We start from the raw sequence: 19,927 nt of genomic DNA, 5'->3' as shown, positions 1-19,927 counted from the left end.
CTCCTTCCGTTCTCCCCTCAGTTACCCTTCCAGGAACCTGGCTCCTTTGCTTCCCTCTAGTGCAGAGCGAGGGAGCAAGCCGCTCCCGGCGTACTGCGGGACTTGTACCCTCTCACTGCACTCGGACCTCTCTGCTCCTGTTAGTTCACTGGGTAACAAAGTACCCAGCTTGGTAGCTTAAACAACAGAAACTGCTTTTCTCAGAGTTCTAGAGGCTGGAGGTCCCAGATGGTGCCGACAGGGTTGGCTTTTCCTGAGGCCGTGTGGGGAAAGACCTGTAGCAGGCCCCACTCCTCGGATTATAGGTGACCATCTTCTCCCTGTGTCTTCACGTGGCCTTCCCTCTCCGTATGTCTGTGTCCAAACTTCCTCTTCTTTAACATTTTATTTTCGAGAGACAGAGCGTGAGTGGGGGAGGGGCAGAGAGAGGGGGAGACACAGAATCCAAAGCAGGCTCCGGGCTCCGAGCTGTCAGCACAGAGCCCGACGCGGGGCTCGAACCCACAAACCATGAGACCATGACCTGAGCCAAAGTCAGACACTTAACCAGCTGAGCCACCTAGGCACCTGAACTTCCTCTTCTTAAAAGGATACCAGTCATTTGGATTAAGGCTCACCCTAATGATCTTATTTTAACTTATTACCTCTCTAAAGACACTGCCTCCAAATACAGGCAGTATTCGTGCCTCACACTTTGAGGTGGTGGGAATTACGACTTCAACATCTGAATTGGGGTGCAGGGGGCCACGGGGGGTGGAGTTCAGCCCAAAACAGCTTCCTGTCACAGAAGACTCCCCGACACATCCAAAATAGTGTCCCTATTAAGTGACACACATTGATTCATTTATTTTTTGAAGGTCTCCCTCTATTTATTTATTTATTTATTTATTTATTTTAAGAATGAGTAAAACATTTATGGAAGGTCTCCCTCTATTTAAACGTTAGCCCTAGAGGGACAAATTTTTTGTTTTGTTAACAGACACATCTCCAGTGCCGGGTCACTGCCTGGAGAGTAGCTGGCCTTCAATAAATATTCATGAACCAGTGATTGCATATTATGAAGCTATTGCAAGTTACTCTGCAAAAAAAGCATGACAGAAAAAGATGTTCACAGCATACTGTTGAGAGCACATTAAAAACTACTGTCTGTAGCTTAGTTTTATTTTTAAATCATACAGATATAATTTATCCTTTTTAAAAAATGTTTATTTATTTATTTTGAGAGAGAGAGACAGAGAGAGCACATGCACACATGCCCACCAGATGGGGAAGGACAGAAAGAGAGGGGGAGAGAGAATCCCAAGGAGGCTCCATGCTGTCAGCACAGAGCTGGACGTGGGTCTCGATCTCATGAACCTCGAGATCATGACCTGAGCTGAAATGAAGAGCCAGACTCTTAACCAACTGAACCACCCAGGCGTCCCAAAATATAATGTATCTTTACTAAAATAAAACTTGGAGAGAGATGCAACAAAACGCTAACAGTGGGTGGTTCTTGGGGTAGGATTTTGATTTATTTTGATTTCTCTCATTTATGTGTATTTTCTTTTCAATGAATATATACTACTTCTATATGAAGAAAAAGTTACTAAAAGTTAACAGAAGGTATTGTGTCATGACTTCTAGCTGAGCCACCTAGGCACCTGAACTTCCTCTTCTTAAAAGGATACCAGTCATTTGGATTAAGGCTCACCCTAATGATCTTATTTTAACTTATTACCTCTCTAAAGACACTGCCTCCAAATACAGGCAGTATTCGTGCCTCACACTTTGAGGTGGTGGGAATTACGACTTCAACTTTCTAGTTGAGTATTAAGAAAAAAAAATACATTATTTATCATTTTTGTGGGGAATGGTGGGATGTACAGCCTGTGGAGTCGGCCGGGTATGGATTCAAGTCCTCACTTGCCACTCTCTAGATTTGTCATCTAGGCATGTCTGTCACATGCACTGAGACTCTGTTCCTCATCTGTAACATGTAGTAATAATGGTACACAGAAGACTTGGGCTGTCTTTAATCCCAGACTAGAATTTGGTTATCCCGTTCTCAGTAATTTGGAAATTTCAGGACACCCAGGATCAGAGGATTGACTCCCTCCCAAGGATTTGACTCCCTCTATTCCCACCTCCAGGTCAGGCCAAGCAGTATCCAGATGCCCCTTCCATTGTTTCTGGGCTAAGGAGAGGTGAGTGAGGCACTTGCCACAGGAGCCCAATTTAAGGGGGCACAAAAACTCGGCAACCAAGATAAATAGTAAATAAGTGGAATGTTTTGAAAAACAAAATTATGTAAAAAACCTGTAATGAACAAACTATCAACAATTTTAGTAAAGATGGGATACATGTTACTGATTTCCCCTTTGTCTCGGGCTCCATTATGGCTCAGAGTGTTACTGTCTCCAGCCCACAGCCTGAAGGTAGGGAACCCTCAATTATTCAAATCATTATTAATTACCACTTAATTATAATTAATTATCCAAACTCTCTCTGAGCCTCAGAATTGCCACTGTTCTCTCTGTGACTGTTTGGCCTTGAGTTAAGCCCCTGCAGGGATACCAGGAGGGAAGTTGTAGTTTTCTGCCCCTGTTTCTTTCTTTCTCCTCTGAAGACACCGAATCACAATTGCTAACTAATCACGGCTTTCTTACTTCACTGAGGACTCTGAGGGGCGAGTGTCTCCCTGTTCTTTTATAGAAACATAAAATGCCAGCAAAGCATGATTTCTACCCAAGAGAGTGCTAAGCAGACTTTGCAGATGTTGCACCCCCCCCCCCCCCATTCTTCTGGGGAAGGGCACAGAGACCTTGGCATACCTTGTTTCAAAAATAGGCAACAGCAAACAGCATGCTTCCTCCATCTACTTCCCAAGAGAAGGGAAAATCCTTATGTAATGGGATCGGATCGGGGGGTCAATGGTGCCATGTGGAGAGTTGCCCTGAGGGGCTTTCATATTACCACATCCCGAGATTTTTGTGGCTGTACGAGTTTATGCACGTCAAGCCGTTCACAGTGTGCGTTCACAGGGCAATTACTAGCTAAACATTGCAACGATAGTAACATTTAAAGTCTTGTTTTCAGGCAATGGCTTTATTTTACACTGGACACTTCATTTGCTGAAACTGTAGATACTAAGTTGCGCTACCGAAGTAACCGCTAGAAAGATATGATGTTCTTAGCATGTAGATTTTAGGAATTTTCTCCTATTGCTCCTATATTTGATTTAAGGTAAACGCTATTGTCAAACATACAATTCGAAACATCACAAAAGGAATGTAACCAATGGCACATTTGTTTCTGAAGGCACCTGCAGAAATCCCTATTCTTTCTCAGAACTAAAACACTCAGGGACCAAGGGGGAAAGGGGATTACTTAGATTCCAGGTAGTGCAGAAAGATTTGGTCACAGAAAATTTAACATAATCTTGCTGGGTTTTTTTTTTTTTCTTCAGTTTATTTACTTATGTATTTTGAGCGAGTGCAAGCTGGGGAGGGACAGAGTAGGGTGAGAGAGAGAGAATTCCAAGCAGGCTCCACACTGTCAGCACAGAGCCCGATGCGGGGCTCCATCTCACGAACTGTGAGATCATGACCTGAGTCGAAATCAAGAGTCAGATGCTTAACCGACTGAGCCACCCAGGCGCCCCGTAAATTTAACATAATCCATTGTAAGGTGATGTTCTGGACGAACTTCCTAACTTTACTTCCAGTAAAGGAACTGGCTTTGAAGGGTTTTTTTGTTTTAATTGAAGGAATGTTGCTCACCACACCTCTCCCTTCCTCCCCCATATTTTTATATTAAATAGTGTTTACCAGAGAAGTGAAACGTTCTGGGATTTATACTTGTGTCCGGGAAAAGGTCTGACTACTCTGAGAGAGCCATGCTGGGAGGCATATCCAACCAGTTCCAGACACTCCGGCCTTGGCAGGCCAGGCCCCCCACGTGTGAGTGAAGAAGCAGGCTTGAGTCATGACACCCAGAAGCAGGGGGAGCCCGGCTGACGGGCCAGAACCGCTGCTTCAGACCTGTGGCCCCAGATGAGCCTTCCTGCCCAGCCCCGGTTGCTAGACGTGCTCCAGCTCAGGCCGCAGTGGTCCCGGAGCAGGGATGCCCAGTTCCCACTGTGACCTGCCTGCCTTCCTCACCCACACACTTGAGAGGATTATAAAATAGCCACCGTTTTTAAACATGCTATCAGGGAACAGAAACTAGACGCAGAGGCACAGAAGAGAATACTAGAGAATACTGAAAAGTAAGGAATCGTTACAGTCGTTCTTGAATTGTGATTTTTGGTGCTCTCGACTCAACTTTTTCATTCACGCACCCATTCATTCAAGAAAAGCGTGTGGGACAGTGGCAAGCCAGGCTTCATACTTAGCGCCGGGGATACAAACACCTAAATAAAATAGCTCTGTCTTCAGAGAGTGCCTGGTTTAATCGGGTGGAGGGGGAGGGTTCAAATAAGAAAACAATATCATACATGCATACATACATGCAATTATCATACATACATAACAATCATCATATGATACAAGGCTGTGTAATGGTAGAGATTTGCAGAAGGAACTAATTGCAGATGCAGAATTTTACAGCCTTAAGGGAGTCAAAGAAGCTTGGCAGCCAAGCTCCACTTCACAGAAGCCTCAAAGAATGAGTAGAGGTTTATCAAATGGTCCAGATGGGCCAGCTCTAACACTGTGGCTGCAAAGAACAGGGCAGATCGGGTTTGGGCCCTGGCTTCAGCTGTTTTCAGGGGGCTTTTTTGTTTTGTTTTGTTTTGCCTCTTCTGGACAAAGCACTGACTATATAACTAGAGTATTTTTTTCCCCCCAGAGGAGCATTCTATGTTATCTGTATAGTAAATAGAACTGAGCAGAAATAGCTCATGGGGTGTGTGGCATTACTCAAAGAATCACCCTTATAGAAGCCAAGGCTGCTCAGCGGAGGGGCCAAGGCCCTAGTCCCCCCCAAAATGCAATTTAAATTGTTCATTTTTTTTTTTAATTTTTTTTCAACATTTTTAATTTATTTTGGGACAGAGAGAGACAGAGCATGAACGGGGGAGGGGCAGAGAGAGAGGGAGACACAGAATCGGAAACAGGCTCCAGGCTCTGAGCCATCAGCCCAGAGCCTGACGCGGGGCTCGAACTCACGGACCGTGAGATCGTGACCTGGCTGAAGTCGGACGCTTAACCGACTGCGCCACCCAGGCGCCCCTAAATTGTTCATTTTTTAAGTGCTATTCAAATGTGTCTCTCTCTTGTGAAAAAATTCATTTATTTATTTTGAGAGAGAGAGAGAGAGAGAGAGAGAGAGAGAGAGAGAGAGAGAATCCCAAGCAGGCTCTGCACCATCAGTGCAGCTCGGGGGCTGGCAATGGGGCTTGAATTCACAAACTGTGAGCTCATAAACTGAGCTGAAATCTAGAGTCAGATGCTTCACCAATTGAGGCACCCAGGTGCCCCCAAACGTGTCTCTTAAGACAAATTTCCTGGCCCCTACATCAATCCAGTTTGCTATCCTAATCCCTTCTGATAGAAGAATTCTAGGGGCGCCTGGGTGGATCAGTCCGTTAAGTGTCCGGCTTCAGCTCAGGTCATGATCTCGCAGCTTGTGGGTTTGAGCCCCGCGTCAGGCTCTGTACCGACAGCTTGGAGCCTGGAGCCTGCTTCAGATTCTGTGTCTCCCTCTCTCTCTGCACCCTCCTCCACTCGAGCTCTCTCTCTCTCAAAAATAAATACATGTTAAAATTTGAAAAACATTCTAGAGGTAGTACAGGGTGGATCTCACACTGTGGGGATAAAAATTGATTTGTCTCCACAACAGACAATGGACTCATCATGAGGAAAAGATCATGCCCTAAAATCTGTGAGTTTTGTTTCCAGGGAACAAACTTGGTGATAAAGACTTCTTTAAACTTTTCCCTGCTGTCAAGTTTAATGAGACTCCTCTTCCTACAGTGTTTCTAATATCAGCTTGATTTTAGGAGGCTGCTGTCAAAAAGGCTACCAGAAGAAACCGAGGGAACACGTGAAATCATTGCAAGAAAAAGGTTCTAACTTCAGTAAACCAATTTGGCCAAGGATTCCATTTTAAGAGTAAAATTGACACATCTTAAAAGCACCAAGATATCACTCAAGTGAAACAAGTGGAAATAGCAAAGCATGGAGATGCCGAGGGAAGGAGTATTGGCAGGATTGGGTAAAAAACAACTGAGAGCATTTAATGCATTTATTCATACTCTGCCTTGTTCCAAAGTGGATTTGGCAGTGAGTTTGTCTCCGGGGCAAGTGTGGAGGGCAGTTCCCTCCTGAAACTAGTGAAGTGCAGATCACGGACGGTTGGTTACAGCCTTTGGAGCCAGGGGTAGAGCCGCGTCTGCTGTAGAAAACCAGGATCCTGAACGGAGCACTCGACGGGAGAGAAAGGCTCTTCCAGCCCTACCGGAAGGTGATCTGAGGAAGCACCGGCTGTGGGCTAAGATTTTAGATTTCCTATAGCACTTAGACAAATGCAACTGGATGCAAATAAACCATAGAACGGCGGAGAGGAGAAAAGGCTCCAGGAAGGGCAAAAAGAAACTCCTAGTCTCTTAAAACTGCAGGCCCTTCCTAGAACTTGTCTTAGCGCCCTAATGTTCGGAGTTGTAATCACAGTGGACATTTGGGGCCAGAACTACGTGTCCAATGAACATGAACTGCCCTTAATGGAATGCCAAACTAACACATTTTTAATTTTTTTCAGAGCATCAATTCAAATTAACATTCTTATCTCGACTGACTCACTGGACAGAAAGAAACCTGCATGCTATGAGAAGAGAGAAGGTAGAAGAACAGTTCAGAAGGTGTAGAAAGAGTCAGATGGAAGAGGCACTGGATAGATTACTTAAATATGAATGCCAGCACTATCAAATGCCCTACTTGCTTAATGATACCGATTATAATTTTCCAAACTCAGAAATGAGAAAAGTCCAGTTGTTCCACATCAAATCAGGTCTAATAATAATTCTTAACATTTTTGTTCACATATGCTGTTGAGAATACGGTGATAAGGGGAGACTCTGCCCAAAGAAACCCTATCTATTACTTACACACAAAATCCTATTCTATATGACCAACTAGTCACAATACCCAAGATGGAATCCAATTAGTCACAATACACATATAATATGTAATCCTAATCACCTGACCACCATAAAATCTTTCTTGTATCTGAGGTAGTTTATTCTATAGTTTAAGCCTCGCTCCACTTTTTTTGTCCTCTTAGCTTAAGGTCACTATAGAACTCTTTGCATAAGTTTCCATATATGCTTGCAAAGCGATATGAAATTGTATTATGATCTTCCTTGCTTTAAGCTGAGACTTCTCTAATCTTACCTTAAGATTGTAGGGTAGAGTTATCATCCAATGCCCAGTTATTCCCTATGCATTAGTTCCTCAGCTATATGACTACATTTTCTGATCCTTTCGTAGAGCTGTGTGTGGCCATATGGCTAAGCTTGAAGTCAATGATATGTAAGTTCTATGCTATATGCATCTTCTTAAAAATCTCCATTCCCTTCCTCCACCCTACTGTTTGGAATAAAGATTCAGTAGTTATTCCTGGGCCATGATTTTGAGGTGTGATGGACAACACTGCTTGTTGACTCTTTTATTGGAAGATACGTTTCATGAGAACAGGAACCTTGCTTATCTTGGTCAAAACAACATCTTCTGTACCTAAAAAGTATGTGGCATGTGGTAACAGCTTAGGTATTGAATGAATAAAATGAATGAATGGGCTTATTCCGAACCCGTGTAAAACACTAATCACAAGATATATCCCAAGAGGATATATCCCAAGAGATAATTCAGCCATCAGCAGCCATATGCAAGGTCTCAGGTTCTATCACAGAGTCAAACTCTTGCTTAATTCAAATCACATTACTATTCTTTGCTTCCCTTTTCTCCATCATTGGAGGATGGTTTTTTCTTAATGTACCCCTTAACCATACATCTCCCTCTAACTGCTACTGCGTGTCTATTCTCAGTGAAAATGTTTAGGAAAAGAAGCTCTCAGTTAGGGTCTTCACTTTCTCAACTCCTATTCATTTCTTTGCCCACTGCCGGCCACCAGGCTCACAACACATCCCCAATCACCCAGTTGCCATAACCCATGGCATTTGTAGTTTTCCCACACTTGACTCTTCAGGGAATTGCTTATTGCTGCCTACTGACCAGGCACTGTTCTAGATGCAGCCATTGCAGATATGAGAGGCAGATGTGAGCCCCCCTGCCTCCCACACACCTCATGGAACTCACCCGATCAATCAGTCTTTTCTGATTAGTGCTCAGGTCCTAGACTTCACTGCTTACCTTTGCAGGTTTCACTTAAATGCCACTTAAATCTCTCTATTCACCTAGTCTGCCTTTTTAAAAAATCTTTAAAATTATACACATCTTCTCAAGACAATCACTTCTGTACCCATGGCTTCGTTACTTTCTATATGTTTTAATGACAATACAATTGTAAATAGTTTTTCATTTAACAGTTTTGTTTTATATAAAATGTGCCATTTATTAAAACCATAGATTCCAAGCTTTTCTATGAAAGTAACCACCAGGAAATGTTACATTCTCAGCATGTCAACTTTAGGAAATCTCCCCAATTACTTTTTGGGTGGTTGAATATGTGTGTAATTTTTGAAAATGTAACTTGGGATATCACAAAACAGACTTAGTCAAAAGAGCTATAGATCCAACTTTCCCCCGGAGATCTCCATTTGGATGTTCCACTTCATAGGGCAAAGATTATCTTCCTCCTCAAACCTATTCCTCTTTCTGTGTTCTCTCTGGGAAAAAGTCACCGCTCTCTATCCAGTCCTCAAAGCCAGAATCCTAGCAGCCATTTCTGCCTCCCTCTTCACTTCTCCCTCCATACCCAGTCATCAAGTATTGCAATTCTACCTCCCCAAAGATCTCAAGTCCTTTCCCCCCACTTCAGTCACTGCCACTGCCTTCTCTCCTAGTTGAACATAAAGTCTCTGAATTGGTCTTGCATCCTTCAGTCCTTATTGTTGGGAGTGACCTCATGACAAACCATCTGATAGTGACACGCCAGCTTCCTATTACTCAATCGTCTTGTGTTTCCAGGGTAAAAACCCATCCTCTTTCCCCCAACATGTACTTTGGGGTCAGTTTAGATCTAGGTTTGAACCCCAGGTACAAGCACTTTCCAGCAGCGTGACCTCAGACAATTGGACTCTCTGAGCCTTTGTTTTGTTATCCCTGAGAGCTCACTGAGGGCCCGAAGGTTTCCCACATACAGTGACGGGCACATGGGAGAGAATGTTGAGTGAAGGGAAAACATTTACAAATCTACACTTAAAAAAAATTGTCCTCCCTTAAATAAATATCCTGATATACAGAGTCACTTCCTCTCAAGTTTTACTTCTGCCTTTATTTTCTGGTAATCACAATAAGGTGCCTGTGGGGATCCACAATATCTGGGCTCAAATCCCGGCCCCACACCTGAGCAATCACTTGGCCTTGGGAATGTTAATTCGTCTCACTTTCTTCCCCAAAATCTGTGAAAGGATTGTTGTCGAGGGTTAAACGGGTACCTACCTAACTTGGAATGGGGTTGGGCGCACTACTAAGCACTACCCAAATGTTAACTATCATTATCATCTCCATCAGGTCAGGACCCGTGCCACCTCACTCTGTGGGTCTCAATTTTGTATGAGAAAATCGTGCTTTATGGGTTGTTGGCCAAAGAAGGGCAATCTGGAAACTCCTGCCATCAAAGGGGGAAGCAGAGGGGAGAAAAGCGAGTCGGTGAAACCCAGCGTTTCCGGGCCGGGAGGGACGAGTTCGTTCCTTATTTTAGTGAGAAAGAAGTGAAGGGTGACGTGTCCTCGGGTCTCACTCAAGACACAAAGCCACAGCGCTCTACTGAGAGGAGGACCAGGGCTCCGGGGGTTGCTGTGGTCAAGTTGCAGGCGAAAACTAACGTTTGGAAGGCAAGAGAGGAGGAGCGTTTAGTTACAAAAACGGTTCAACAATTCGGGGGGAACTAAGTTCGGTGGCCGATCAAATGAGTCAGCTGTCACACCCGGTGAAATCGGGTTGCTAACGGAATCGGCTCTTTACTAACGAGACTTTCTATAACGCCCACCGACCCGGGACGGCTTAGAGTAACTAACGCCCGGTGCGCTTCCCACGGGACCGGAAAGCTCCGGGCTGCGCTAGATGAATGGAAACCGGAGTCGGCGGCGCGCCGCGCGGGGGGCGGAGCAGCCGCGGGGCGGGGCGGGGGCGGGGCACTGCGAGTCACGTGCCTCCGCTCCGAGGCGGGCGCGTGGAGGGAACTCTGGGTGTGATTGGTGCCTCGTAACCAGGTGACCGCAGAATGTGTTCCGGTTGGCAGGCGCCAGCCAGGCCAGCGGACGGCAGTCGGGAGGTGGTGGCGGAAGGAGGAGGAGCTCCGACCGCGCTCTCTGCCGGCAGTGGCTGCGCCTCTCAGCGCTCGTCGGGTCCCCACCCCTTTTAAATAAGCCGGGCTGGTCGCCGCCCTCACAGACTAGTTGGCTCGGGGGAGGCGGCGGCGGCGGCGGCGGCGCGGCGGCGGGGGTGCGGCCGGGGCCGGAGCCCTGCCCGGGGCCCGGCGGCGGGGCGTACCGGCGGGCAGCGGGCGAGGCCGCGCCTGCATGCGCGGCACAGCCCCGGCGTAGCCCGGGGCTGCCGGTGCCGACCGCGCCATTGTTGGGGGAGGGGGCAGCTGCTGAGCGCGGCGGAGTCGGGGGCGAGCGCAGGCGAGGAGTGGAGGCGCCCCATGGGGAACACGCTGACCTGTTGCGTGTCCCCCAATGCCAGCCCCAAGGTGGGCCGGCGCACGGGGCCGGCGGAGGCAAACTACGAGTCTGAGATCTACGAGGCGGCGGCCGGGGACGCGGTGGCAGTAGCCCCGGCGCCTGCTGCGGTGGAGCCCGCCGAGTTGGATTTCGGAGCCGGCGAGGGCCACCACCTGCAGCACATCAGCGACCGGGAGATGCCCGAAGGTGAGGAGGAGGCGGGGCCCTCTTGTCCCTCTCGGGGGCCGGTGCTGTCCGCTCTCTGGCGGACCGCTGGCCTGCGCCGCCCCCGGGGTCCCCCGGGACCGAGCCGCCGCCTCGGGCTCCTTCCTGCCCGGAGCGGGCTTTCTCAGGGCTGGGCGCCGGGGATGAAGGCTGGCTCTGCCTGGCGTCCCCATCCTTTCTTCTTTCCCCGTCGTGTCCGGCCAGTTTCTCTCCCTCTTCCCTGCCCGAACGCCTAGTTCTTTCCCGTATTCCCGTTTCCCAGCGCGGCCTGAGACCGTCCAGTCCGCAGCCCTTTCCTGTTTGGGGGTCTCCTGGACGTCTCCGGAGACTTTATAAAGACTCTTTTGGTATACGCGCTCCCCTTTCTCGGTGGAAATGTAAATACCCCAACTTGGGAGCATCCACCTCATCTCCCTATCCTTACCTAAGTAAAGGGACCAAGTAAGGGCCTGATGGTACCCTTCCTCCTACCATTAAGGTAGTTGACACGCGGGACGATTCAGACGAATTGTAGGAAATTCAAAATAGAGATTGGCTTGCGAAAGTCTATGCGGTGTTCTTAAGTAGGCTGTTTCCAGTAGCCTCGATGGAAACTGCCTAATTCTAACTATATTTTGAAGACGGAAGGAAAATGATGGCAGAAGAGACTTGAACTTATTGTGAACAGTGTGAAATGTTACTGCCAGGGCTGCGAGAATATAGTTTTTTGTTTCTTGTTTTCCTTTTACCGAACGGAGAACCCAGGGTGTTTAAAATTCCCACTTTGGCACAAAAGTGTCTTCTGCTCTATCTCAGTGATTTAACAGACTTAACTTACATGCTGCCAGTTCTAAAAATGAGCGGGGCAGTGGTTCATGAGGCTATTGGTAGAAAGTTTCCAAAGAGACAAAACCATAAATTTAGACCTTAATTTGTAATATAAACGTTTGGCAGTTAAAGTGTCAGATCTTGTACAGAATGTTTGTCTCCATGGCTCCCTCTCCTTCCTCCCCCCTCCTGCCAATAGAATCCTGTTCAACTTTAAGAATGTTGGGGTAAAAGTTCTTCAGACTAAACGGTTGGGGGAGGGGGGAGGGCAAAGAGGAAGTGTTTGATTTTTGCCTCTGGAATTTTGGAAAGGGAGGACTAGGTAAAAATAATTCTGAGTAACAACGTGGCTCTTTAATAACCATGTGGCTCTTTAATGAGTCTTATGTTCTTTGAAGTAGAAAACATTGTATCATAAAGATGTTAAAGCCCCATTGGCCCATTCGTTTCATTTAAATGCCACAGCTTATAGAGGAAATGTCTTACAGCTCTTTTTCTAAAACTTCAGTGGGGCTCTTAAGAATTATAATAATTAAGCCTGTAGATTCACCCATATGAGGGACATGGCTTTGTAATAGGGAAGTACTGTTTTTTCAGAATATTCAAATATTGTAAAAGAATGAACAAATTAAATGAATTAATTGGACGTTTAAACACAAAGCATGTGAATACTTGTGAAAACTTCTATTCTGCTTGGTGTTGAAAGGTAAGCTTCTGAGTGATTTTACAAACTAGTTAGTAGATGGGTAGTGTTGGATGAGAGACCAAATGGGACCTTTACATAATTCTTTTAAGATTTACACCACATTTTCATGTCAATCTCATTTGGCCCTTCCAACTACAAATAAGGCTGCAGGTATTCTCCCCATGTTGCTAATGAGGAAAGAGAGACCCAGAGATGGGCAATGACTGTGTAACACAACTACTAAACAGAAGAGACTGACATGGAGGTGACAGATTGCTGGGTTCAGCTCTTGTACAGCTCTCATAGTCAGCTCTCACCTTATTTATACATAAGGTAGACCTATCCCAACGTAGTCATCATGATTGTTTCCATTCAAGGTTGATTGTTCACAACTCAAAGCAACTTTTACCTCTCTCTCCTGTCTGTACATTCATTACAATAGGTAAGACTAGATAAAAGTGGAAGCCATGAACCTAGATTAACCTGTCAGGGAAACGGGTTGATGCATTTTAAAGAGTTTGTTCTGGTGACCTCAAATTGAAGCCAAGAATACGCTGGACAGAGGAACGTTAGGAAAAGCAGATGAGAAGGATGACTGGGAGGCTTAGTCGGTTAAGCATCTGACTCTTGGTTTTAGCTCAGGTCATGATCTCATGGTTTGTGAGTTCGAGCCTCACATAGGGCTCTGTGCTGACAGTGTAGAACCTGCTTGGGATTCTCTCTCTCTCTCCCTCCCCCTCCGTTCCTCCCCTGCTTGTGCCCCCTCCCTCTCAAATAAGCTTAAAAAAAAAGAAAAGCTGATGAGGTAAGGTACCTTAAGCATAGGACTGTAAGGAGTATTAAACCAAAAAAGTTAAAAAAGTTTGTAAGTATAGAATTTACCCTTTATGTTTAACATGATAGTTTAAATTTCATTTCAATTTGTCTTAAATTTTTCTTTGAAATTCAATAAACTGATAAGAGAACTCTCAATTTCAGCATTTGCCTATTAGATTTCCATAGAAACAAGGTCAGAACACTAACTCTAAAGTGCAGGCACATTGAAAGTTTGCTTTTAATGTCTTTATTTCAAAAATTTTATATCAGTTTCCCTGGAAACTAAGAAATACCTACTTAGATATAAAGCATTTTGGCTTTTCTATGATGAAGAATTTATTTACTTCATTTCTTAGACAAAAGTCATCCATAGATAATGCTGTGCCTTGTTTTTCTCAAACATTTCAGAAAAATGTGATTTCTTCAAACCTTTTCAAAGGGGTATTCTAAGAACCTAGCATAGATTTCAGATAGACTCAAAAGAATTTCTCTTTTTTAAATTTTTTTTTTTAACATTTATTTATTTTTGAGACAGAGAGAGACAGAGCATGAACGGGGGAGGGTCAGAGAGAGGGAGACACAGAATCTGAAACAGGCTCCAGGCTCTGAGCAGTCAGCGCAGAGCCCGACGCGGGGCTCGAACTCACATACCGCGAGATCGTGACCTGAGCCGAAGTCGGACGCTTAACCGACTGAGCCACCCAGGTGCCCCTCAAAAGAATTTTTCTAGGTGCACCTGGGTGGCTCAGTCGGCTAAGCATCCCACTCTTGGTTTCTGCTCAGGTCATGCTCTCATGGTTTGTGAGTTCGAGCCCTGCTTTGGGCTCTGTGCTGGTAGTGCAGAGCCTGCTTGGGATTCTCTCTCTTTCTGCTCCTCCACTGCTCACTGTCCGTCCTCTTTCAAAATAAACAAACATTGAAAAAAGATTAAAGAATATCTCCACTACCTTGCCTTTACCTAACCCTGTATCTACTCTAACTGGTGTATCAATGACACAAAATAAGATACTGAAGTCCTATTATCCAATTTTATTGTTACTCACCAACTTTTCATACAGTCTTTTATGTTCTGACCTTACAGGCCTCACTGATTTGCTGGCCAAAGTGCTCTCTGAAGTGACCCCTTCTTCCCCCTTCCCCCTAGGAGTGAGTAGGGAAGGAATTGGCAATATGATGTGGAAAAACCTCTGAGCAACGGATCTTTCCTCTTTCCAGTAGCTATTTTAAACCCTCCTTTTTTTTTTTGTTTTTTTGGGGTTTTTTTTTTTTTTGGCTTTTTTAAATGACAATAAGCATTTGATATAAAAGATTTAGAAAATATAAAAAAGTCATTCACTTAGAATATCCAGAACTTTTATTAATATTTTGGCATTTACTCTTCCTAAATGTGCTGTATGTGTATAAACATAACATTTTGTTTATTTAACAAAAATGAGCTAACTCTTCATGTACTGCTGTATAGCATTTTGTTTTAAAGGAAAGCAACGACCTAAAGCTCCTAGCACTGTGCTTGATGCCTAGAGAGCACTGTAGGATATATTTCCGTGCAGCTGCACGTAGCTCGACTACATGCCTTTTCATAACTGTGTAGTGTACTGTTGAATGGTGGGAGCACCATTCATTTACCTACCCCTTATGGTTGGGCATCTTTTGTAGTAAAACAGTATACAATCCCATTATTATGCTTTATTCAGGGGGCACAGATAAAAACTGGTGCATTGTACCTCCCTTTAGAATTCAGATGGTATACGGAAATTAAGTCTTATGACTTAATTAAGTCTGCAGGATGAGTCCTTTTGTAGGTAAAGTAGTTTAACACTAAATGTCCTTATACTGAATTACAGTTACCATTGGTTTTTCACTGGATGTTAGAATACCTCTTTTAGATTTTTGTGGTTCTTGGTAGCCTGTCTTGTGTCTTTAATTCTGAATAACTACTACGCTAAGAGATCTGAAAGTAATGCCAGTCTAAGATGACTAATCAAAAGAAGCATTAGAAGAAATCTTAGTAGAGATGGGAAAATAGGAAGAAACTTAACTGGTTTAGGGTACACTGAAACAGATGTTTATTGGGCACGGTTCCAGATGCTGGGCAGCCGGTGGTATACATGACAAAGCCCCTACCCTAACTCCTTACATTCTGGAAGGACCTAGGGGCAGACAGCACATGAATAATAAAGAATGTCAGGTAGTGAGGTGCTGAAAGAAAGTGAAAGAAAGCCAAGGATGGGAAGGCAGTTTTGCTTGAAGTGGTTAAAGACGGCTGTTCTCAAGTGACAAGTACACAGCCTTAAAAGTGAGGGGGAGCTGTGGGAGGGTGTAGGACAGGAGGCTTCCTTGCAGAGGTCCTCAGTTGGGAATATGCTTGGTGCAAGCAAAGGACAGAAAGACAGGGGCTGGCTCCAGAGTGAGAGGGATGCTATGAGAAATGCCGTGGGTTAAGACCTTGTATGCCTATTGGGCCTTGACTAAAAAACAAGGATCTTCGTTTAGTTGTAATGGGAAACCAATGGAGGATTATATGTGGGGGAATGATGTTAATTCTTAAAAAAAAGAAAGAAAGAAGAAAGAAAAAGAGACTAGCTACTGTGTGAGAATGTGTAATGCAGGCACGGGTTGGAGTCAGGGAGAGCAGGTAGAAGGCTGATGCAGGAGTTTAGGTGAGAGCCAACAGTGAATTGAACAGAAGATAAAGGTCTAAAATATAGGCTGACTTAAATTAAGTGAATTTAAAAGGCAACAAACGTATGGATGGGCAAGTCACAGAAAAAGAAATGCAGATAACCTTTAAACATATTTTTACGCATAGAAGAAATGTGAAATAAAACTATACTGTAGTTTCTCTCCTGTTGGGAGAAAATCCATTGATGCTACATTCTTTGGTGAGGCTGTGAAGAAATAATCATGTATTGCTGGTGAAAATGCAAAGTGGTTTGACCCCGTGAAAGAGAAATTGGCACAATCTCACAACACTGCAGGTACATTAAATCCAGAAATCCTACTCTAAGGAATTTATTCTGAAGATATACCCCACAGATATGAAACCACATATTCACAAAGGTTTTGTTGCATTATTTTCAAAAGCAAAATATCGTTAGTACCTTGTATGTCCAGTAAGGGGCTAGTAAAATCAAGTGGTGCATCTACATAGTAGATAGCTATGGAGCTGTAAAAAAAAGTTCAAGGTCTGTCTTCACTGTTGTGAAGTGATCTCCAGGATATGTTACATGAAAAAAACAAGGAGAGGACATACAGTAATCTGCATGACAGAAGCAAGAGAAATGCATATTTGCTTAAAGAAACCAGAATCAATGAGAGAAATTCTTACTGATTGTGTGAGTATTATTCCTTTCCCTTTAGTGGTAGCCAAAGCACATATTTGCTTAAGATGATATTTGGGTATGAGTAACGAGTGGACATTTCATACACTTTCCAGTGAAATGATAAATATTCACTTTTTGCTTTTGAGTTCATTTGTGAAAGCTTTGTCATTTATTGTGCTTTAGATGATATATAGATTGCTCTTACATTTCTTTTGCTCCTCACAAAGTTGAGTTACATAGTATAGGAATGATATGTTTTACACATGAGAAGACCAGCTTTGAGAGGTATAAATTGAGTTTTCTCAGTTTTAACAATGAGACAGTAGATCAGGAATGTAAATTAAAGATACACGGTCTATAGGAATAGAATTTATTGAATGACTCATCATGCAGGCTACTGTGGGATACTTTTTTTTTTTTTTTAAGAGTTTATTTTTAAGTAATCTCCACACCCAGCATAGGTCTCAAACCTACAACCCCGAGATCAAGTGTCACATGCTCTATACTGAGCCAGCTAGGTGCCTCTGTATACTACTTTTTTTCTCACTCTTTTGTGCATGTGTGTATTAAAATAATTAAGCTTTAGAATTAAGATATTAACATTGCACAATGTAAAATGAAATAGAGGTAACTTGCAACCCAGAAATGTTCTTAAAAGTTCAGGAAACTGAGAAAAAATACTCTTTAGAAATATATAAAGGAAGAAAGGTGTACTTCACTGTATGAAATGTCACATCTCAGTTAGAGTCACCAAACCATGGGTTGAGGGTTAAAACAAGGCAAGACTGAGAAGCAAGGTAGAGTCAGGTACAGTAGTTTGAAAGCCAGAGTTAGAAGGATTGTCAGAGGCTAGGAAGTGGAAGGAGAGCTCAAGCAAGGAGTAGATTGGGGGATGCGGGAACACGCTGTGTGCCCTCTGGTGACGCAGGCCAGCTCAAGGCCATACGGTAGAAATTACCTGACTGGGGTGGAAAAGTGTGGACTCAGATAAAATCATCAGTGTACATGGCAGTTGTAAGACTTGAAATGTTTTTGTTAATGGGCCATAAAATGAATGCACGTACAGTATAAGGATGATAGTGTAGTTCAGTAAATGCAGGAAGCCTTAAGTGAACAGGTACCCAGCGGTTAGCCCAGAAACTGCTGACATCTTCTATTTTAATTGGGATATATTGAAATCAATATATTGAAATCAATCGCTTTGTGAAATATGCTGCTCTGTCAGGTCGTTTCCTGGTCACTGCCTTCTCCCTCTAATATTTTGACAAGGAAAAATCATTTACTGACAGTTTCTAGTTGCCTAATTTTGCCACATTTAGCCTCTAATAATGCATTTCCTTTATTCTAAGTTGCCTGTGTTTTCACATTTTTAACATCTGTGCGTTGTATAACTGATAGAATCTTAGGGGAAAAGCAGTATTGGATGTCAATGGTTTTACAGATTTCCTCTGTATTTATATTAAGACCCAAGTTTAATTTTTTTCTGAAGTTCTACTTTTCCTGCTTCAACCTGTCATGCTGTCAAATTAAGTTGCAATTTAAATTGATTTAAAAAAAAAGTGATGGGTATTAAAATACAGTTTTAATCATAACCTCTAAATCATGAACTCAGGAATATTTCTCTTAGGTTAAAAACATTCGTGGGGCGCCTGGCTGGCTCAGTCTGAAGAGCATGTGAGTCTTGATCCTCGGGGTCATGGGTTCAAGCCTCACGTTGGGTGTAGAGATTACTTAAAAAATTCTTAGAGGTGTCCAAAGAAATAATTTTGGGCTAGATTCAAATACAAGATGTATAGTAATTTCATGCCATCTCTCTCACTGCGTGTGCTTGCATGAATATGTGAGTGCATGTTGGTGGGAGGTGGTGATGCTTTGCTTAATAGTTGGCAGTATGACCTTTGTGATAGTATGATTTTGCATAGTTATCTTAGGTGCTTGAGAAGACAGTAATGGACAGCACGGAAATGTGTGTGTGTATCTGAGTTTACAGTCTAGTGGCTTAAATATCCATTCTATAAAGCAGCAATGTGGTTTTTGTCATTAGCAAAAAGTGCAGGTTATATAGACAACTGTTGCCGGCTAAAGACAGAAGGTTACTATTTTCCGAAAACCTCATGCAGACTGACAACATCAGGGTCTTAGTAGGTGTAATACATACAGTATATACAAATCATAGCAACTCACCAAAGTGGCAATAGCACTGTTAACTGTGGGGAAAATAGTCAAACTGTGTAATCAGAGAAATGCAAATTAGAGACTGTGGACTTCCTCATTTTTATCAGTAGGAATCTTTTCTTTCAAGTAATCAAAGCCCGGGTAGGAGCTGAAACTGGTAGAGTTGATAGCATTATACACTAATATCCCTTCCTCCCCCCCCCCCCCCCTTCTTTAGAAAGCAACTCAGCAATACTTTGAGCCATGACAATGATCTAAACTTGTGGCCTAGTCATCCTATTTTGGAGATCTTTCCTAAGGAGATAAAAAACAAAATTGTTTTTTAAAAACTTTGTATATGAAGATTTCCCTCATAATATAAGAAGTTTGTAAGCACCTAAACCCTAAGAATAGGGGATTGGCCAAGTAAAGTATAGGAATAATGCTTGGTAGGCCATTGTATATACATTAAACAATAAATATACTGGAATGGGGTAAAGATCACTTGTCAATAACAAGATAGGACATAAATGGTACACTGATTACAGTTGTTTTTCTTTCTTTTTTTTTTTAAAGAGTATAAGTAACAAAGTAATGGTTGTGAGTTTATGAGTAATTTTTAAACAAAGTATTATTTTGACTCTTGTAAATTTGTGTTCATGGTATTTGTTAAAGGAGTGAGCAAGTGACTTTTATCTATTTGCACCTTTAATGTGATCATCATTACTGCCGATTAACCAGATCCCTTTCAGTGACAAATTAAAATTGATCTTAAAAATTTTTAAAAACAATATTGACTCCTATAACCAGAGTTCATGGAGTAAACTGGGTACCACTTGACCCAGGAATTAAATGGCCTTTTTAGAACCTGTCTCAGTTCTGCTCTCTTCTCTTGATATCTCCTAGCAAGGTCCCCCTCCCCCAATGATAGCAAAGGAAACATGGGACAGCTCCAGGCTAGCTGGGAGCCCACAGCTTGGCCTTGCTCAGTGGTTCTTTGGAAGTCCCAGGGCACGTGCCACCCTAGAACTCTAGGTGGAGTAGGGGCAGTGCCAGTTTCCTTCTTGTCGCTTGGGCTAATTTTGCTTT

General features: G+C 43.5%; 1 protein-coding gene across 2 annotated transcripts in view; it reads left to right on the top strand.

Annotated features, from left to right (window-relative positions):
- The first annotated feature begins 10,545 nt into the window (after positions 1 to 10,545).
- Positions 10,546 to 19,927, top strand: part of CCNYL1 (cyclin Y like 1) — a 36,598-nt gene continuing 27,216 nt past the window's right edge. For both annotated transcript variants that reach the window (XM_058707331.1, XM_058707316.1), the window contains exon 1: positions 10,546 to 11,035. In XM_058707331.1, coding sequence (XP_058563314.1) covers positions 10,810 to 11,035 — 226 coding nt within the window. In that variant the 5' untranslated portion in view covers positions 10,546 to 10,809. The remainder of the gene's footprint in view (positions 11,036 to 19,927) is intronic.

Source organism: Neofelis nebulosa, chromosome 2, assembly GCF_028018385.1.
Source record: "Neofelis nebulosa isolate mNeoNeb1 chromosome 2, mNeoNeb1.pri, whole genome shotgun sequence".
Classification (NCBI taxonomy): Eukaryota; Metazoa; Chordata; class Mammalia; order Carnivora; family Felidae; genus Neofelis; species Neofelis nebulosa.
The sequence above is the reverse complement of the archived record's forward strand: the minus strand, read 5'-3'. Positions and strand labels throughout refer to the sequence as shown.